General features: G+C 38.3%; 1 protein-coding gene across 6 annotated transcripts in view; it reads left to right on the plus strand.

The window, feature by feature from the left end:
• The window catches only part of SPATA17 (spermatogenesis associated 17), a 265,096-nt gene that overhangs the window by 52,602 nt on the left and 196,129 nt on the right, over positions 1 to 16,365 (plus strand). For all 6 annotated transcript variants that reach the window (XR_009490826.1, XM_002693949.6, XM_005216791.5 and 3 more), the window contains one exon: positions 12,705 to 12,808. Coding sequence is in view for 5 of the 6 variants with exons in the window: in XM_002693949.6 (XP_002693995.2) it covers positions 12,705 to 12,808 (104 nt within the window). In the remaining variant the exon portion in view is untranslated. The remainder of the gene's footprint in view (positions 1 to 12,704; positions 12,809 to 16,365) is intronic.

The following is a 16,365-nucleotide window of genomic DNA, read 5'->3' on the forward strand; positions in this document are numbered from 1 at the left end:
CTGTTTTACCATCAACATACTTCTGTTATAGAACCTGTAACAGTTTATTATCCTTACTAATTTACAGGCCTGTATCCACTCCCCACACACTGTACATCCCTTGGGGCCTGGATCCTATCTTCTTAGTCTTTGAATCTACAGTTCCTGGCTTATACTAGATGTTTAAATAAATGGCCTGAATTAATCAATGAATATTGGCTCATGTTTTTTTAAACAAGGAGTAAAAACAAAAACAAAAACTGTTTGCTTCAAGTACTCTTTAAGACAAAAAAATCGTGTCTAAGTCCCTTGGTGGCCTTGTTGGAAATTATTTAAGCCCTTACTGGGAGATCTTTAAGGCTGTCTTGAGTGCTTGATTAGGCTGGGTGGTGTAGGTAAACTGCACATAGGAAGGTAATATTTGGTCAGTGTAATTCACATGTGAATGGAAGGTCTCATGAGCATTGGGACCTTGCCAAAGTGTTATAAGACTTACAGGCTTGAAGGAGGTCTGCTATGATATCACCTGCTATTAGCACCCACTCTGTGCCTGTACAAAACCCCTGCTACTGATTTGCAGCTCGGCCAGTGACGGTCAATTAATACAGCAATAACTTGCTCAGTAAATTTTTATCTTAGCTCCCAGGGCCCTATTCCTCGTGTTTCTCCATGTGCCACTTTATTGCCTTTCTGGTCTTTAATTTGAATTTACTCCAGATTAGAGTTCTGCTTTTCCTCCAGCATCTTGTCTACTCCATTGTGGATCTCGTTCACATTTGTCCTCCAACATATTCTTTTTCAGTTCTTGCTCTTTGAACAGCTTTTAGTATCTTATGCAACTGTCTGAGTTGATTCCTTTGCTCAATTTCTTTCTCTCCCTGGTTCATCTACATGTGTGATAGTGTATCTTTTTACAGACTATAGAACTGACTCTCCATTTCAGATGCTAGTGAGCATTGACTTAAGCATTAGGGTGTCACCTCAGACCCTCCAAACAGACGACTCAGAGAATCAGTGTTCTAATAATAGTACTAATATAAAGATGAACAGCAGTATTACTTTATGTGTAGAAACTCCACTTAAAAATACCCACATGTAGCTTTAAAAAAAAAGTGCTATTTAGTGGAATTCTTTCATCCATCCTAAAGGTCTTTTACGTGTTCCTTTTCTCCAGTACTTTGATTTACAGTTTGCGACATCCAGAATTTTTTGCTTCTCTGTGGCTTTTGTTTACTTGCTGAACCCATCTAGAGGGAAGCCTATTGTATGGAATGGCACATATAGCTAATTCTTCCATTTCTAGGGATACATCCATTCAGCCTCAACTGTGTCTTTGAGCCCCTGTTTCTGCAATAGAATGGTTCCAGATTCTCATACTTACTACCCAAGCATGAATGGATATAGCTGGTAGATAACTAGGGTATACTTTAGTCAAACCAACTGCCAGTAAGAGCTATATGTCTCTGAGGAAAGAGCTTGCAATACCACATATTCACAAATCTTAGTAAATCAGAACCATTGGCAAATAATAATGCTGTGCATGTATGCTCAGTCACTTAGTTCTGTCTCTTTGTGACCCTATGAATTGTAGCCCACTGGGCTCCATGTCCATGGAATTTTCTAGGAGAGAATACTGGAATGGGTTGCCATTTCCTCTTTCAGGGGGTCTTCCTGACCCAGGGGTTGAACCCACGTCTCCTGTGGCTCTCACATTGACAAGAGGATTCTTTACCACTCTGCAACATTAAGACTTGGCAGTTGCCTAACAGTTGCCACTCTCCAGGCACCTAAGTATTTTAAATACTTTTAACTATTTCCTGAAATGATCAACTCTCTTTTCTTTTGTTCAGTTGCTCGGTTGTGTCTAACTCTTTGCACGGACATGGCAGCACACCAGGCTTCCCTGTCCATCACCAACTCCCAGAGCCTGCTCAAACTCATGTCCATTTAGTCAGTGATGCCATCCAACCATCTGATCCTCTGTTGTCCTCTTCTCCTCCTGCCTTCAGTCTTTCCCAGCATCAGGGTCTTATTTTCTAATGAGTTGCCTCATCACATCAGGTGGCCAAAGTACTGGAGCTTCAGCTTCAGCATTAGTCCTTCCAATGAATATCCAGTATTGATTTCCTTTAGGATTGACTAAAGGAACTGGTTGGTTTGATCTCCTGCAGTCCAAAGGACTCTCAAGAGTTTTTTCCAATACCACAGTCCAAAAGCATCAATTCTTCGACATTTAGCCTTCTTTATGGTCCAACACTGGTCATAGGTAACACCCTCTTCCAACAGCACAAGAGAAGACTCTACACATGGACATCACCAGATGGTCAGCACCGAAATCAGACTGATTATATTTTTTGCAGCCAAAGATGGAGAAGCTCTATATAGTCAGCAAAAATAAGACCGGGATCTGACTGTGGCTCAGATCATGAACTCCTTATTGCCAAATTCAGACTGAAATTGAAGAAAGTAGGGAAAACCACCATTCATGGATGACCTAAATCAAATCCCTTATGATTATACAGTGGAAGTGAGAAATAGATTTAAGGGCCTAGATCTGATAGACAGAGTACCTGATGAACTATGGACGGAGGTTCGTGACATTGTACAGGAGGCAGAGATCAAGACCATCCCCATGGAAAAGAAATGCAAAAAAGCAAAATGGCTGTCTGAGGAGGCCTTACAAATAGCTGTGAAAAGAAGAGAAGTGAAAAGCAAAGGAGAAAAGGGAAGATATACCCATATGAATGCAGAGTTCGAAAGAATAGCAAGGAGAGATAAGAAAGCCTTCCTCAGTGATCAGTACAAAGAAATAGAGAGAAACAATAGAATAGAAAGACTAGGGATCTCTTCAAGAAAATTAGAGATACCAAGGGACATTTCATGCAAAGATGGGCTCAATAAAGGGCAGAAATGGTATGGACCTAAGAGAAGCAGAAGATATTAAGAAGAGGTGGCAAGAATACACAGAAGAACTATACAAAAAAGATCTTCACGACCCAGATAATCACAGTGGTTGGATCAGTTACCTAGAGCCAGACATTGTGGAATGTGAAGTCAAGTGGGCCTTAGAAAGCATCACTATGAACAAAGCTTGTGGAGGTGATAGAATTCCAGTTGAGCTATTTCAAATCCTAAAACATGATACTGTGAAAGTGCTGCATTCAGTATGCCAGCAAATTCGGAAAACTCAGCAGTGGCCACAGGACTGGGAAAGATCAGTTTTCATTCCAATACCAAAGAAGGGCAATGCCAAAGAATGCTCAAACTACTGCACAATGCACTCATCTCACAGGCTAGTAAAGTAATGCTCAAAATTCTCCAAGCCAGGCTTCAACAATACATGAACCGTGAACTTTCAAATGTGCAAGCTGGTTTTAGAAAAGGCAGAGGAACCAGAAATCGAATTGCCAACATCTGCTGGATCATTGAAAAAGCAAGAGAGTTCTAGAAAAACATCTATTTCTGCTTTATTGACTATGCCAAAGCCTTTGACTGTGAGGATCACAATAAACTGGAAAATTCTGAGAGAGATTGGAATACCAGACCACGTGACCTGCCTCTTGAGAAACCTGTATGCAGGTCGGGAAGCAACAGTTAGAACTGGACATGCAACAACAGACTGGTTCCAAATAGGAAGAGGAGTACATCAAGGCTGTATATTGTCACCCTACTTATTTAACTTCTATGCAGAGTACATCATGAGAAACGCTGGGCTGGAAGAAACACAAGCTGGAATCAAGATTTCTGGGAGAAATATCAATCACCCCAGATATGCAGATGACACCACCCTTATGGCAGAAAGTGAAGAGAAACTAAAAACCCTCTTTATGCAAGTGAAAGAGGAGAGTGAAAAAGTTGGCTTAAAACTCAACATTCAGAAAACTAAGATCATGGCATCTGGTCCCATCACTTCATGGCACATAGAAGGGGAAACAGTGGAAACAGTGTCAGACTTTATTTTGGGGGGTTCCAAAATAACTGTAGATGGTGACTGTAGCCATGACGTTAAAGGACGCTTACTTCTTGGCAGGAAAGTTATGACCAGCCTAGACAGCATATTAAAAAGCAGAGACATTACTTTGCCAACCAAGGTCCATTTAGTCAAGGCTATGGTTTTTCCAGTGGTCATGTATGGATGTGAGAGTTGGACTATAAAGAATTCTGAGCGCCAAAGAATTGATACTTTTGAACTGTGGTGTTGGAGAATACTTTTGAGAGTCCCTTGGACTGCAAGGAGATCCAACCAGTACATCCTAAAAAGGAAATCAGTCCTGAATATTCATTGGAAGGACTGATACTGAAGCTGCAACTCCCGTACTTTGGCCACCTGATGTGAAGAGCTGAGTCATTTGAAAAGACCCTGATGCTGGAGATGATTGAAGATAGGAGGAGAAGGGGACGACAGAGGATGGGGTGGTTGGATGGCATCATCAACTCAATGGACATGAGTTTGAATAAACTCCGGGATTGGGTGATGGACAGGGAGGCCTGGCGTGCTGCAGTCCATAGGGTCTCCAAGAGTCAGACACGACGGAGCAACTAAACTGAACTGATTGAATGGGACAAGATGCCAGGATCTTCTTCTTTTTTTTTTTTTAACGTTGAGTTTAAGTCAGCTTTTTCACTCTCTTTCAGCTTCATCAATACACTCTTTAGTTCCTCTTCACTTTCTGACCAACTCTCTGGATATCATAATTCCACTTTGGAAGTTGGGAAATTGGAAAGATGTCTTGCCCAATGTCACATAGCTAGTGACAGTGTTAGGAATTGAACCCAGGAGGTTTGGTACCCACATTCCTGTTGTATCTAGCCACTTATAGTCTTGCCTTTACTTCTAGTCTTTCTCCCCTTTCTTCAAAAATCTGGATGAGAGCTATTATATGAACCCTAGACCAAGCTCTTAGGGAAATTTTATTACTTTCACTCTGGTAAACTGAACCCCTTGCCCTGATAATTCATGAACGTTTTTACTGGTAGCACATTCCATTCAGGGAATTCTAAATTTAGTGATAATTTGTAGAAAACTAAGTTGAGACATCCCAGTTCAGTGTCACGTGCTTCCCCTTGTAGGCCAAATGGGATGGCTTAGTATGAAAAACCTCACCTTATAAATGAATATTTGAGCTGTAGTCTTCACATATTGCTATTGTTAACACAGAATTTGACATCCATCATAACCCCAGATTCAATACTATTCTTGATACAATTTTAAATGAATTTCCATATAGGATGTAGCAAACTAAAAATGAATCTGTCTTTTCTTTCCTACTTGGACTACAAGATGCAGATCACATAGATTTTTGTGATCCAAAAACTATAATTTGGTTGTATTTGAACTTCCACCATGTCTGTTTTGGACCCTGAAAAATTAATGGAAAAGAGGATTCCAACTTGGTTAAAACTTTAGAAGCCCTACCAAATAGTTATCGGGACTGCTATTCTTCAACTGCAGCTCTCTCTCTTTATCCATTAACTCTTGGACTCTACTGGTCTTCAATAAACTCAGCCTAATGAGGAGCCATAACTGGCACAGACTTTGGAAGTTCGCAAAGGCAAACTGAGCATTATTGATTCCTTGCAATACCTTTGAAAAGCCTCCTTTGGGTCATCTGATACATCTTGAGTTCTCATTTGTCTGTCTGTCCTTGGACAACCAGAATAATCTCATATGCACGCAGATTGTAAGCAGTGCTAATGTGTAGTATCTTGGAGATCTCTTTTCAAAAGTATGTTCCATTAGACTTTTCCCTCTTGTTTTCAAAGATCTGTGAGGAATGAAAAATGGTGATAATCTAAAACTTAGTTTTAAAGAACTACAGATGTAATTAATTTTTTAAGATAGAATTTCTTTTACCCTAGAAACCTGGTCCTTGTCCTGAATCAACCACATATACTTTCTTAATGGTGTTCAGGGGCATCTGAACCTTTATTGTTGCAGTTGCTTTAAATGATTTCACTTGAAATTAGTGCCCTAACACATTTTAGTTCAGAAAGAAATCCTCACTTTAAGGAAAGTAAGAGCTGTAATAATAAGAGGGACACTAGAATTAAAGATAACTTAAAATAATCAATTTTCAAAGTAACCAAATTTATTGGTTCTTTTATGTAATAAAAATTTTTGTTTACAAATATCTAACTCAAAGCATCAATTGACCTTTTTCTTTTGTTTCCTTTTTGTGTCTAAAGTAGGAAAAATACAAGGAAAGTTTATATTCTGTGGCTTTAATCAGAAAATGGTTAAATATATATCAGATATATAAGGATCCATCTCAATCTACTAAACTATTTATAACCCTGTTTTCATATTTATACTACTATGAAGTATTTATGTTTAGAATAATGACTCCAAAATCAGATAGAGATAAATCAGTTTAGTTCAGTTGCTCAGTCGTGTCCTACTCTTTGCGACCCCATGAATCGCAGCATGCCAGGCCTCCCTGTCCATCACCAACTCCCGGAGTTCACTCAAACTCACATCCATCAAGTCGGTGATGCCATCCAGCCATCTCACCCTCTGTCATCCCCTTCTCCTCCTGTCCCCAATCCCTCCCAGCATTAGAGTCTTTTCCAATGAGTCAACTCTTCTCATGAGGTGGCCAAAGTACTGGAGTTTCATCTTTAGCATCAGTCCTTCCAAAGAACACCCAGGACTGATCTCCTTTAGAATGGACTGGTTGGATCTCCTTGCAGTCCAAGGGACTCTCAAGAGTCTTCTCCAACACCACAGATAAATAGGTAAAATAATTCAGGGAAGAAATACTGATTCTCTCTTTAAAAAAAAATTACTTATTTATTTTATTTATAGCTACACTGGGTCTTTGTTGGTGCACATGGGCCTTTGCTGTTGTGCTGAGGGGAGGCTACTTCTAGTTGCAGGGTGCCAGTTTCTCATTGCAATGGTTTCTCTTGTTGTGGAGGATGGGCTCTAGGCACATGGGCTTCCGTAACTGCAGTACATGAGTTCAGTTGCTGTGACTCATAGACTCTAGAACTCTGGCTCAATGGTTGTGGCACATGGGTTTATTGTCCTTCAGCATATCATATCTTCCTGGACTAGGGTTGGAACCTATGACCCCTGCGTTGGCAGGAAGATTTTTTATTATTGAGCAACCAGGGAAGCCCTGATTTCCTCTTATTTACTAGATTATATGTTGGGTTCTAAGAATACAAAACAAGTAAGACACAATGTTATTCACATGGAAGAAGCTATCCCCAAATGTTAGCCTAAGGAATAAGAGGGGAAGGGATCCTCTAGATAAATCCTAGCTTTTGCTGGATGGTAGGCAGATTTAAATGTTCCATCCCCATGCAAAAAATTATTTCTTTCTCCCTCCTACTACTTCTGGTACCAATGTCTTTGTGGAATGATTAAAGAAATTTAGAGAAAAGAAGTACAAAGACCAGTAGAGTAGGGAAACAGAATATTAAAGAGAAGAAACTGCATATGGAATAATTATCCAAAATCTCCAGATAGCTAAAAACATCTAGTTTAAAATATATATATTTCTAGTTTAAAAACATGTCTATTTTTCTACATATTGACATGATAATATGGTGACATTGAGAATGAAAACTTTGATATTACTGGTTTTAAACACCCTATCTTTGAAAATTTGGTAAACCCACTTTTCTGGGCTCACTGTATAGTCTTTGCAGAATGTTCAACATTCAAATAAGTAAAAGTAATGAATGAGAGTCCTGTTTATATGCTCTCATGTACAACTAGAGCTTTAGTCCTGGGCACGTTATCATCAGTGATATATTGTCTTTCATATTTTGATTTTAATTTTAGGTGTGAAAATGTTTTTTCTCTCTTTTGACAACATTAAGATTACTGTGAATTTTGAGGAATAATAATAAACCCAATGGAGGGAAAATATTTTCTATGAACAGATGGCTTTTGATATATCAAGGTTTTGCCATTTATTTTAGTGCTTAAAATAAACATTATTTATAAGACCACTTACATTTTGATGTTACTTAATGAGGAATATGCATCATTGATTTGACTAGCTTAAGAGGTCATTTAGAACTTGCCCGTTAACAAGCTGTAATCTGCTGAGCATGCAGTGACTTTGTTTAAAATTATCTATTCAGAGCTGATCAATGACAATAATTGTTTTATACCTATCACTTCTGAAAGTTGCTAATTACTTTGAAGGACGTGAACACTAGCCCTTTTTTGGGAAACTGTAACCCACTCACCTTGAAATTAAGAACATTATCCAAAATCATCTTGCCTCTTGAAAATATTTTGTTTTTTAAAAAAGTAAAAGTCTATTCACTAGTACTGGGATATCAACAGGACATTTAGGCAAAATTTAAGATGATATTTGTTCCTATAGCAATAAGTATAGTGGAACGCCAGCCTATATTATATCTTATATCAATTGTTGTTCAGTCAGTAAGTTGTGTCTGACTCTTTTTGACCCCATGGACTGCAGCATGCCAGGCTTCACTGTTCTTTGCCATCTCCTAGAGTTTGCTCAAACTCATGTCCATTAAATAAATATTGGTTAAACTGGAATTCCTCTAATGTAAAAAAAAAAAATTACTATGCATTTTAAATGAAAGAACATGCACACACTCTTTCTCTTTATACAGTACATTCATCACATGTTTTAGTGGAAAGAGCCTGGTCTCTGGAATAAGACAGAGCAGTTTGTATCCCAATTCTGCCATTTACTGTTTTGCTGGTTATGCTGTGACCTAGATCAAGTTACTTAACCTCAGTTTCTTTATTTTTAACATGGAGATCGTGCCCTATTCACAAGGATACCATGAAAATTAAGGCAGTTAGCATAATATCTGGAAAGGAATTGTAGCGTGACTTTGGGTGGATGTCTAGGGACTGAGGGCATTACGAGACTCTCTGAGAGTGCATTTGTGGACTCTGTGGATGTGTTTGGTGCTGTTTCTGGTGCCTGCTCCCTGTGGAGTGGGAAGGAGTCCATCCCATGGGCTTCTTTTAGTTCTCTGGCTATTGGCACAGATTTTTCAGCCAGCTGCAGACTCTGCCCTTTCAGCTTCTCTCCAAGTGAAGCCCTTTCAGCTTCTCCCCACTACTCTGCCATGACCTAAACATAAACCACCATCTTTCCTTCTCAGGACTTCAGCATGCATCTTTTATGTTTTCTGACATATCTAATCTTATTTAGAATTTAATGACGTTTCTATGTAGTAGGTAGTCCACCCCTTAACACTGTTTGATATCCTAATATTTTTCCATGCTTCCTGAGTCATTTCTATTGCTGATGATGGATAGTCTATCAGCGCTTTTGTTTGTAAGTATTCCTGTGTTTAATATAATTATTACTGTATATGCAATAAAAGTAAGCTGAGATTCATGTGAAGCCATCCAACTAGCTATTAATGTATAACCTCAGGCATTTATTTAAGCTCTCTAAGCATCAATTTCCTCTTCTATCAAAGAAAGCTAATGATAATCTCCACCTCAGAATGATACTGTAATGATTAAGTTAAATAAGCCAGGAAAATAGTCATTATTTGCATGTATGATTTATATATGTATATGTATTCCAATAGATTATTCTTTTTCATTAGGAAAATGCTTTTTATATCAATCCCTCCCATTTCTTTGCCAGACATAATATGATGTTTGTCAAATTAGAGGAAGATAGTTTCTAAATTGGGCTTCCCTGGTGGCTCAGATGGTAAAATAGAACTCTAGAAAAATTAATTTTTCTTAATTTAGAGAATAAAGCTCTAAAATAAGATCATTTGAAAAATATTTAGAAAGGCACTGTTATGCTAGCATTGTTACGCTAGCTTGTTACTCTACTTAGTTTTACTTTCCAGAACTAATTTCTCTATTTAATTGTTCTTACAATATGAACAATAAGTGGCTTAGCATCTCTTCAATTATTTTAGTCATTCTTATACTAGGCGGTTGACTAAACATTTCTTCAAAGTCTTCACATTTAATATTTCAGATTGTAAAATACCTTTTAACTGACCATATTTTAAAACAGAGAAAATTAGGGGATCACAATTCAAGTAAGACATTTATTTGGGAGAATGGCATTGAATCAAGTTATAAAGATTTTAAACTCAACGTATTTAGCTTAAAACCCTTAGGCTTTTCAGATAAAACTCAGTGGACCAAAGTTCAGTCTCTTATTAGTCACTTTTTCCTATGGACAAAAAAAAAAAAAAAGATGTTTAAAGAAGATGTGTGTTCCTAGCCCAGCTAACTGTGCAAAACATTGGAAGGACTTCATATCCAAAGAAAATTGTTCATCATGTGTGTTATTCAGTCACTAAGTTGTGTCCAACTTTGTGACCTCATGGAGTACAGCATGCCAGGCTTCCCTGTCCTTCATTATCTTCCAGAGTTTGCTCAAACTCATGTCCACGGAGTTGGTGATGCCATCCAACCATCTCATCCTCTGTCACCCCCTTCTCCTCCTGCCCTCAATCTTTCCCAGCAACAGAGTCTTTTCCAATTAGTTGGTTCTTTGTATCAGGTGGCCAAAGTATTGGAGTGTGTGAATAATTTATGAATATGCAAACTACTTGAAATTTTTAAAGAATGAAGTTAGTCTTTCTGCAAGGCTAAGTTAACATTTTTTTCTAATTTTTTCTATTTCTTCTTCTTCTACTCCTTTAAAGAAGTTGAGGTATTTTATACTATAGACTTTCGGTTTTCCACAAAATTAGGATCTACATATTAAAAGTTTTGTTTTGAGTTTTTCTAATAGCGATTGTATTAGCAAAGGTAAAGCTTAAAGTGATTGATTTTTCTTATGATTATTGGGGCTTTGAAGGCATTTAGTAGCCCATTTAATAAGTATGTTCTTTTAGACACCAACATTTCTCTTATCTAAAAAACTAGATACTTTAAACAAATATTTGTTCATTGAAAATTACAGTTCCCCTTGTTCACAGTTCTGTGTTGCAATGGTTTAGAGAACAGGCCCCCTGAAGTTCTAATTTGATTCTTAAGTCCATCACTAGTAACTGTATAATTATGGGAAAACTGTACAATTATAATAGCTGTATAATTATGGGGAAAACTGAATATTTTCCTTTTAGCATTTTCTCATCTATAAATAAGGCGAAGAGAGTATTTATGTCATTGTTGTTGTTCAGTCGCTCAGTCATGTCTGACTCTTTGCGACCCCATGGACTGCAGCACACCAGACCTCCCTGTCCGTTGCCAACTCCCAGAGTTTACACAAACTCATGTCCATTGATTTCATGATGCAATCCAACCATCTCAACCTCTGTCGTCCCCTTCTCCTCCTGCCGTCAATCATCCCCAGCATCCGGGTCTTTTCCAATGAGTCAGTTCTTTGCATCAGGTTGCCAAAGGATTGGAGTTTCAGCTTCAGCATCAGTCCTTCCAATGAATATTCAGGACTGATTTCCTTTAGGATGGTCTGGTTGGATCTCCGTGCAGTCCAAGGGACTCTGAAGAGTCTTCTCCAACACCACAGCTCAAAAGCATCAATTCTTCTGTGCTCAGCTTTCTTTATAGTCCAACGCTCACATCCATACATGACTACTGGAAAAACCATAACTTTGACTAGATGGATCTTTGTTGGAAAAGTAATGTCTCTGCTTTTTAATATGCTGTCTAGGTTGGTCATAGCTTTTCTTCCAAGGAGCAAGTGTTTTTTAATGTCATGGCTGCATTCACCATCTGCAGTGATTTAGTTAAAGAAGAATTAAAATGTGATGATGAAGGTACAAGAAAACATTTTATTTAAAGATTTTGATACAACTGTATTTAAAAAGTCCATTAAAAACATTTATTTCAATGAGACAAAATACAATCTTTCAGCCAGTTGGTTATTAAAAAAATAAAAAATCCATCTGGTCAGGAAGTGGAAGTGGTAGGAATCAGTAAAGCAAACTTTTGATCTTTCAATAGTTAATTTCACACAGTATTTTTAAAACCATTATAAATGTTATAAAATAAATTATAGTAACCTAGAGTATGTTTTTGTCTTTATAATATTTATTATAAATCTATGAGTAAACCTATATTTGCAACTATATATACTGTTATTGGAAAAGAAAATGGCAACCCATTCCATTATTCTTGCCTGGAAATCCCATGAATAGAGGAGCCTGATGAGCTACAGTCCATGGGGTCGAAAAAGAAACACAGCTAGCAGCTACACAACAAACTGTTACATTTGTGTGTGTGCTTCTCAGTCATGGCCGACTCTTTGTGACTCCATGGATTGCAGCTCGCCAGGCTCCTCCATCTATGGGAATTCTCCAGGCAAGAATACTGGAGGGGGTTGTTCTGCACTTCTCCAGGGTATCTTCTCAACCCAGGGAATGAACCCAGGTCTCCCCACAGTGCAGGTGGATTCTTTACAATCTGAGTCACCAGGGAAGCCCAAGAATACTGGAGTGGGTTGTCAGGCATTCATCCACAGTATCTTCTCAACCCAGGGATTGAACCCAGGTCTCCTGCACTGCAGGCTGATTCTTTACAGTCTGAGCCACCAGAGAAGCCCAAGGATACTGGAGTGGGAAGCCTATCTCTTCTCCAGGGGATCTTCCCAACGCAGGATCTGAATAGGGGTCTCCCAGATTGCAGGCGGATTCTTTACAATAGTATAAAAGTCTAAGAATTTATTTGATAAGATTTAATCATCATCCATCATTAACCTGATTTTGAAAAACTATTAATTTTTTTTTCTAAAAATGTTCACTGGCATATTTTATCTTTTTATTTACGTCAATAGATTCAGAGGCGATGGCGGGGGTATAAGATCCGGAAATACTGCTTTAATTATTATTATCTGAAGGAGTACCTGAAAGCTGTTTCTGAGACCAATGATGCGATTAGGTGAGTAGTATGATCACCAGCTCACTAATGACAGTTTTAGAAAGGTTACTCTGGGTGTGGATCATTATCAGACTTAGGAATAGTTTCTTTAAAGCTAAATGATATTTTAGGCACAAATTTATTGATAAGATAGAGATTTTTTTTTCTTTTTATCTTATCCATTTATGGCTTCTGTATGTTTAAATATCTTGTACTTTTGACTGTAAATTAGATGTCTGTGGGTATAGCAGGCCTGTCTTGTACTATGCAAATAGCTTAGTTTCAGTAAAATTACCTCATTTTGAAATGGATTTATCCATAAATAATTACATAGATGAAGCCTTATGTACGGCAATCCTCAAAACGTGTTCAGTGTCAAGAACTTGCCTCTCAAAGAAGAAAATATTACACAACACGTTAAAATGGACTGCTTTACTGTCAGTTTTCATTTCTTTAAGCACATAGAAAACACCTGAATTTAGGCCTTACGACGATGTCTTCTATAGATTTTAAGTTATTGTAACACTGTTCAATCATCTTTACCAAAGTTCTGTGTAGTAAGTTTTCACATTTCTTCAAAAATAGCCAGTCTTTTCTTCTTATATTGCCCCATTCTAGCAACTTAGAAGTGACATATGTTTATAGTAGATTTAGGTAAAAAGGAAATAGTGATGAATCACAGTTGACATTTATGTAATAGTTTTACTTTCAGTTTTCACATACATTATCTCATTTTACTGTTAATATTTTTTAAACTAGAGAAAATAGTCAATACTAAGTTGTTAAGACGCAGGTGTTGTCTGATACCTTACAATCATATATATCATAAGAAAAATCTGGCAACTATCTTCCCAAATTTTAACTTTCTTCCATATGTGTGGGTATAAAAGGGTCTGGTCTTTGGAGATTAAGTATGGGGAATTTGTAAAACTGATTTCTTTGGAAGCAACAATAAAGATTTGTGGAGGTTGAAATAGGGTTTAGTTAATGAGAGAAGTTGGAAGACTCAGAAACAGGTGGGCCACAGGGAGTGATATTTAATTTCTTCCTGTGTGTGTTAGTCGCTCAGTCATGTCCAACTCTTTGCGACCCCACCGACTGTAGCCTGCCAGGCTCCTCTGTCTATGGAATTCTCCAGGCAAGAATACTGGAGTGGGTAGCCATTCCTTTCTCCAGGGATCTTTCCGATGCAGGAATTGGATCTAGGAATTCCGATGCTGGAATTGGATTGATTGCATTGCAGGTGGATTCTTGACTGCCTGAGCCACCAGAGAAGGCCCTTAATTTCTATCTAAGAAATCCAGATTCTAGAGATGAGCTGGCTATCTGTAAATGGCATACTTGAGCTTGTCAGGAGGAAAGAGCTAGTGGAAAATGCAAGAGGGAGAATTTGAGCAGGACTGGGCCTGAATGAGGCAAGGGGAGGTTCTTAAGGCACCAGGATTAAGGAGGCATTTACTGTCAAGGTCATGAGGTACCAACCTTGCACTTTCTCAACCCTGTAAGTGTATCCTTAAATGTTATATTTTTGAAGCAAGTCTTGTTTGCTTCACACAAGTCCTAACCCTGAATGGGAGGAGATCCTCAAAGAGACAAATATGTGAAAGGTGGTTTTAGAAAGGCCTGTTTCTTCTGTTCAGTAGGTATTTCCATGCATCCTTGTTTTGTTCCTCATTTTACAGAGAATGTCTCTAGCCACTAGAGAGTCTGGTGCATCCATGCTGGCAATTTAGTTTCGCCTCATATTCTGTATCATAACACTGACTTATTCTTTTATTTCTACCTTGGTTATTGTTGTTCAGTCACCAAGTCGTGTCCGACTCTTCGTGACCCCATGGACCGTGGCGCCCCAGACCTCTCCGTCCCTCACCATCTCTCTGTCCCTCACCGTCTCTACCTTAGAGGCCACATGTTTTTAAGGTGTATATTTTCCCTCAGTGATTAGTTTCCTAATCATTTACCCCATCTTTGTTCTTGTATTTATTGATAGAATATTTATAGTTTCTTTGTTGTTACTGTCATCATCGTTATTTTTATCTGGAAATGGGTATTGTAAAAAGATAGTGTAGGGGAAGGGCCAAGGCCGTGCTCTAGGAAGGGTGAGAGGTCCCTGTGGCTCACAGTACAGCCCTACATGATATGTGTCTCTGTGTATGTAAACTGGCTTAGCGTTTTTGTTCATTTTAAGTTGACAGTGATTGGCACTTATAGGACTGCTGATTGCTTTTAGACTCTCCTTTCTTAGAGATCTGTGGCATAGATGGCATTCCTGTGCATCTCCTCACTTAGTCCTACCTCCTCGGCTTGTCTCTGGAATAGTTCATGGAATTAGCCCTAGCCAAACTTTGTTCGAAGGCAATGGCACCCCACTCCAGTACTCTTGCCTGGAAAATCCCATGGACAGAGGAGCCTGGTAGGCTGCAGTCCATGGGATCGCTGAGTCGGGCACGACTGAGCGACTTCACTTTCACTTTTCACTTTCATGCATTGGAGAAGGAAATGGCAACTCACTCCAGTGTTCTTGCCTGGAGAACCCCAGGGATGGCGGAGCCTGGTGGGCTGCCGTCTATGGGGTCGCACAGAGTCGAACACGACTGACGTGACTTAGTAGTAGTAAACTTTGCTCCACAGTCTTGTTCTCTTGAGTAAGGTGGGAAGTGCTATTTTTATCATCAGGATATGCCACCTAGTCTTAAGAATTTTGCATCTGGCACATCTGTCTGATGTCTGCATCTTTAAGTATTGTATCTCTATGATATTTCCAATCCTAGATGAATTTTCACTATTCTTGGTGGCACTTCATCATATATATTATTACAAGTATTTATTGATTGTATTGATGATAAAATTATATTTTCTATTTCTTATTGCCTTTTCTTATTTTATAGAAGTTTCAGAGAGAAGTGAGTAGAGAAAATTTTATTCTATCTCAAAGTTGAAAATATATAGTTAACTTTTTATTGTAAATTACAATATATTTTCCTTTCTGTTACATCAATAATTTTATGAATGCAGCAAAAATGTGGCACTGTGTAAAGTAGAGGAACACCCAGGGCAGAAGTGTTTGGTGTAGGTCACTACACCAGTGGAGTGGAAGCTAGGGATTCAGGTTGCTTCTCAGAGGCCATGAACCTAAGCCCTGAAGTTTGTGTAGAAATTATGATATTAATACATAACATTTGACTGAGGTTAGTTCATGGAGCATGATGGAAGAATTGGGTAGGGATAAATATAGAAGGGACCATACCACACTAGGGCATTTTAGGCCACATTTAAGATTGGAGTGGACTTCCTTTTTAAGAAGAGCAGTGGCATGATTATAACTGTGTTTTGGCATGTACATTCAATTACATTGTTCATAATACATTTAAATAGTCTGGTAAGTTTTAAAATCACCAATCAGGATATTAATTTTGCTGAGATAAAGTTTTCTTCTTTTTCACAGAAGAATATGCAACATTTTTTTGGGGGGGAGGTTGTAACTTTATTCTGTTTTTCATTGAAAATCATTGGAATCAGAACTTTACCCTTTTCCTTCACAACAAATTCCACCTGAAGCAACATAAAACAGTACACAT

Source organism: Bos taurus, chromosome 16, assembly GCF_002263795.3.
Source record: "Bos taurus isolate L1 Dominette 01449 registration number 42190680 breed Hereford chromosome 16, ARS-UCD2.0, whole genome shotgun sequence".
Taxonomy (NCBI): Eukaryota; Metazoa; Chordata; class Mammalia; order Artiodactyla; family Bovidae; genus Bos; species Bos taurus.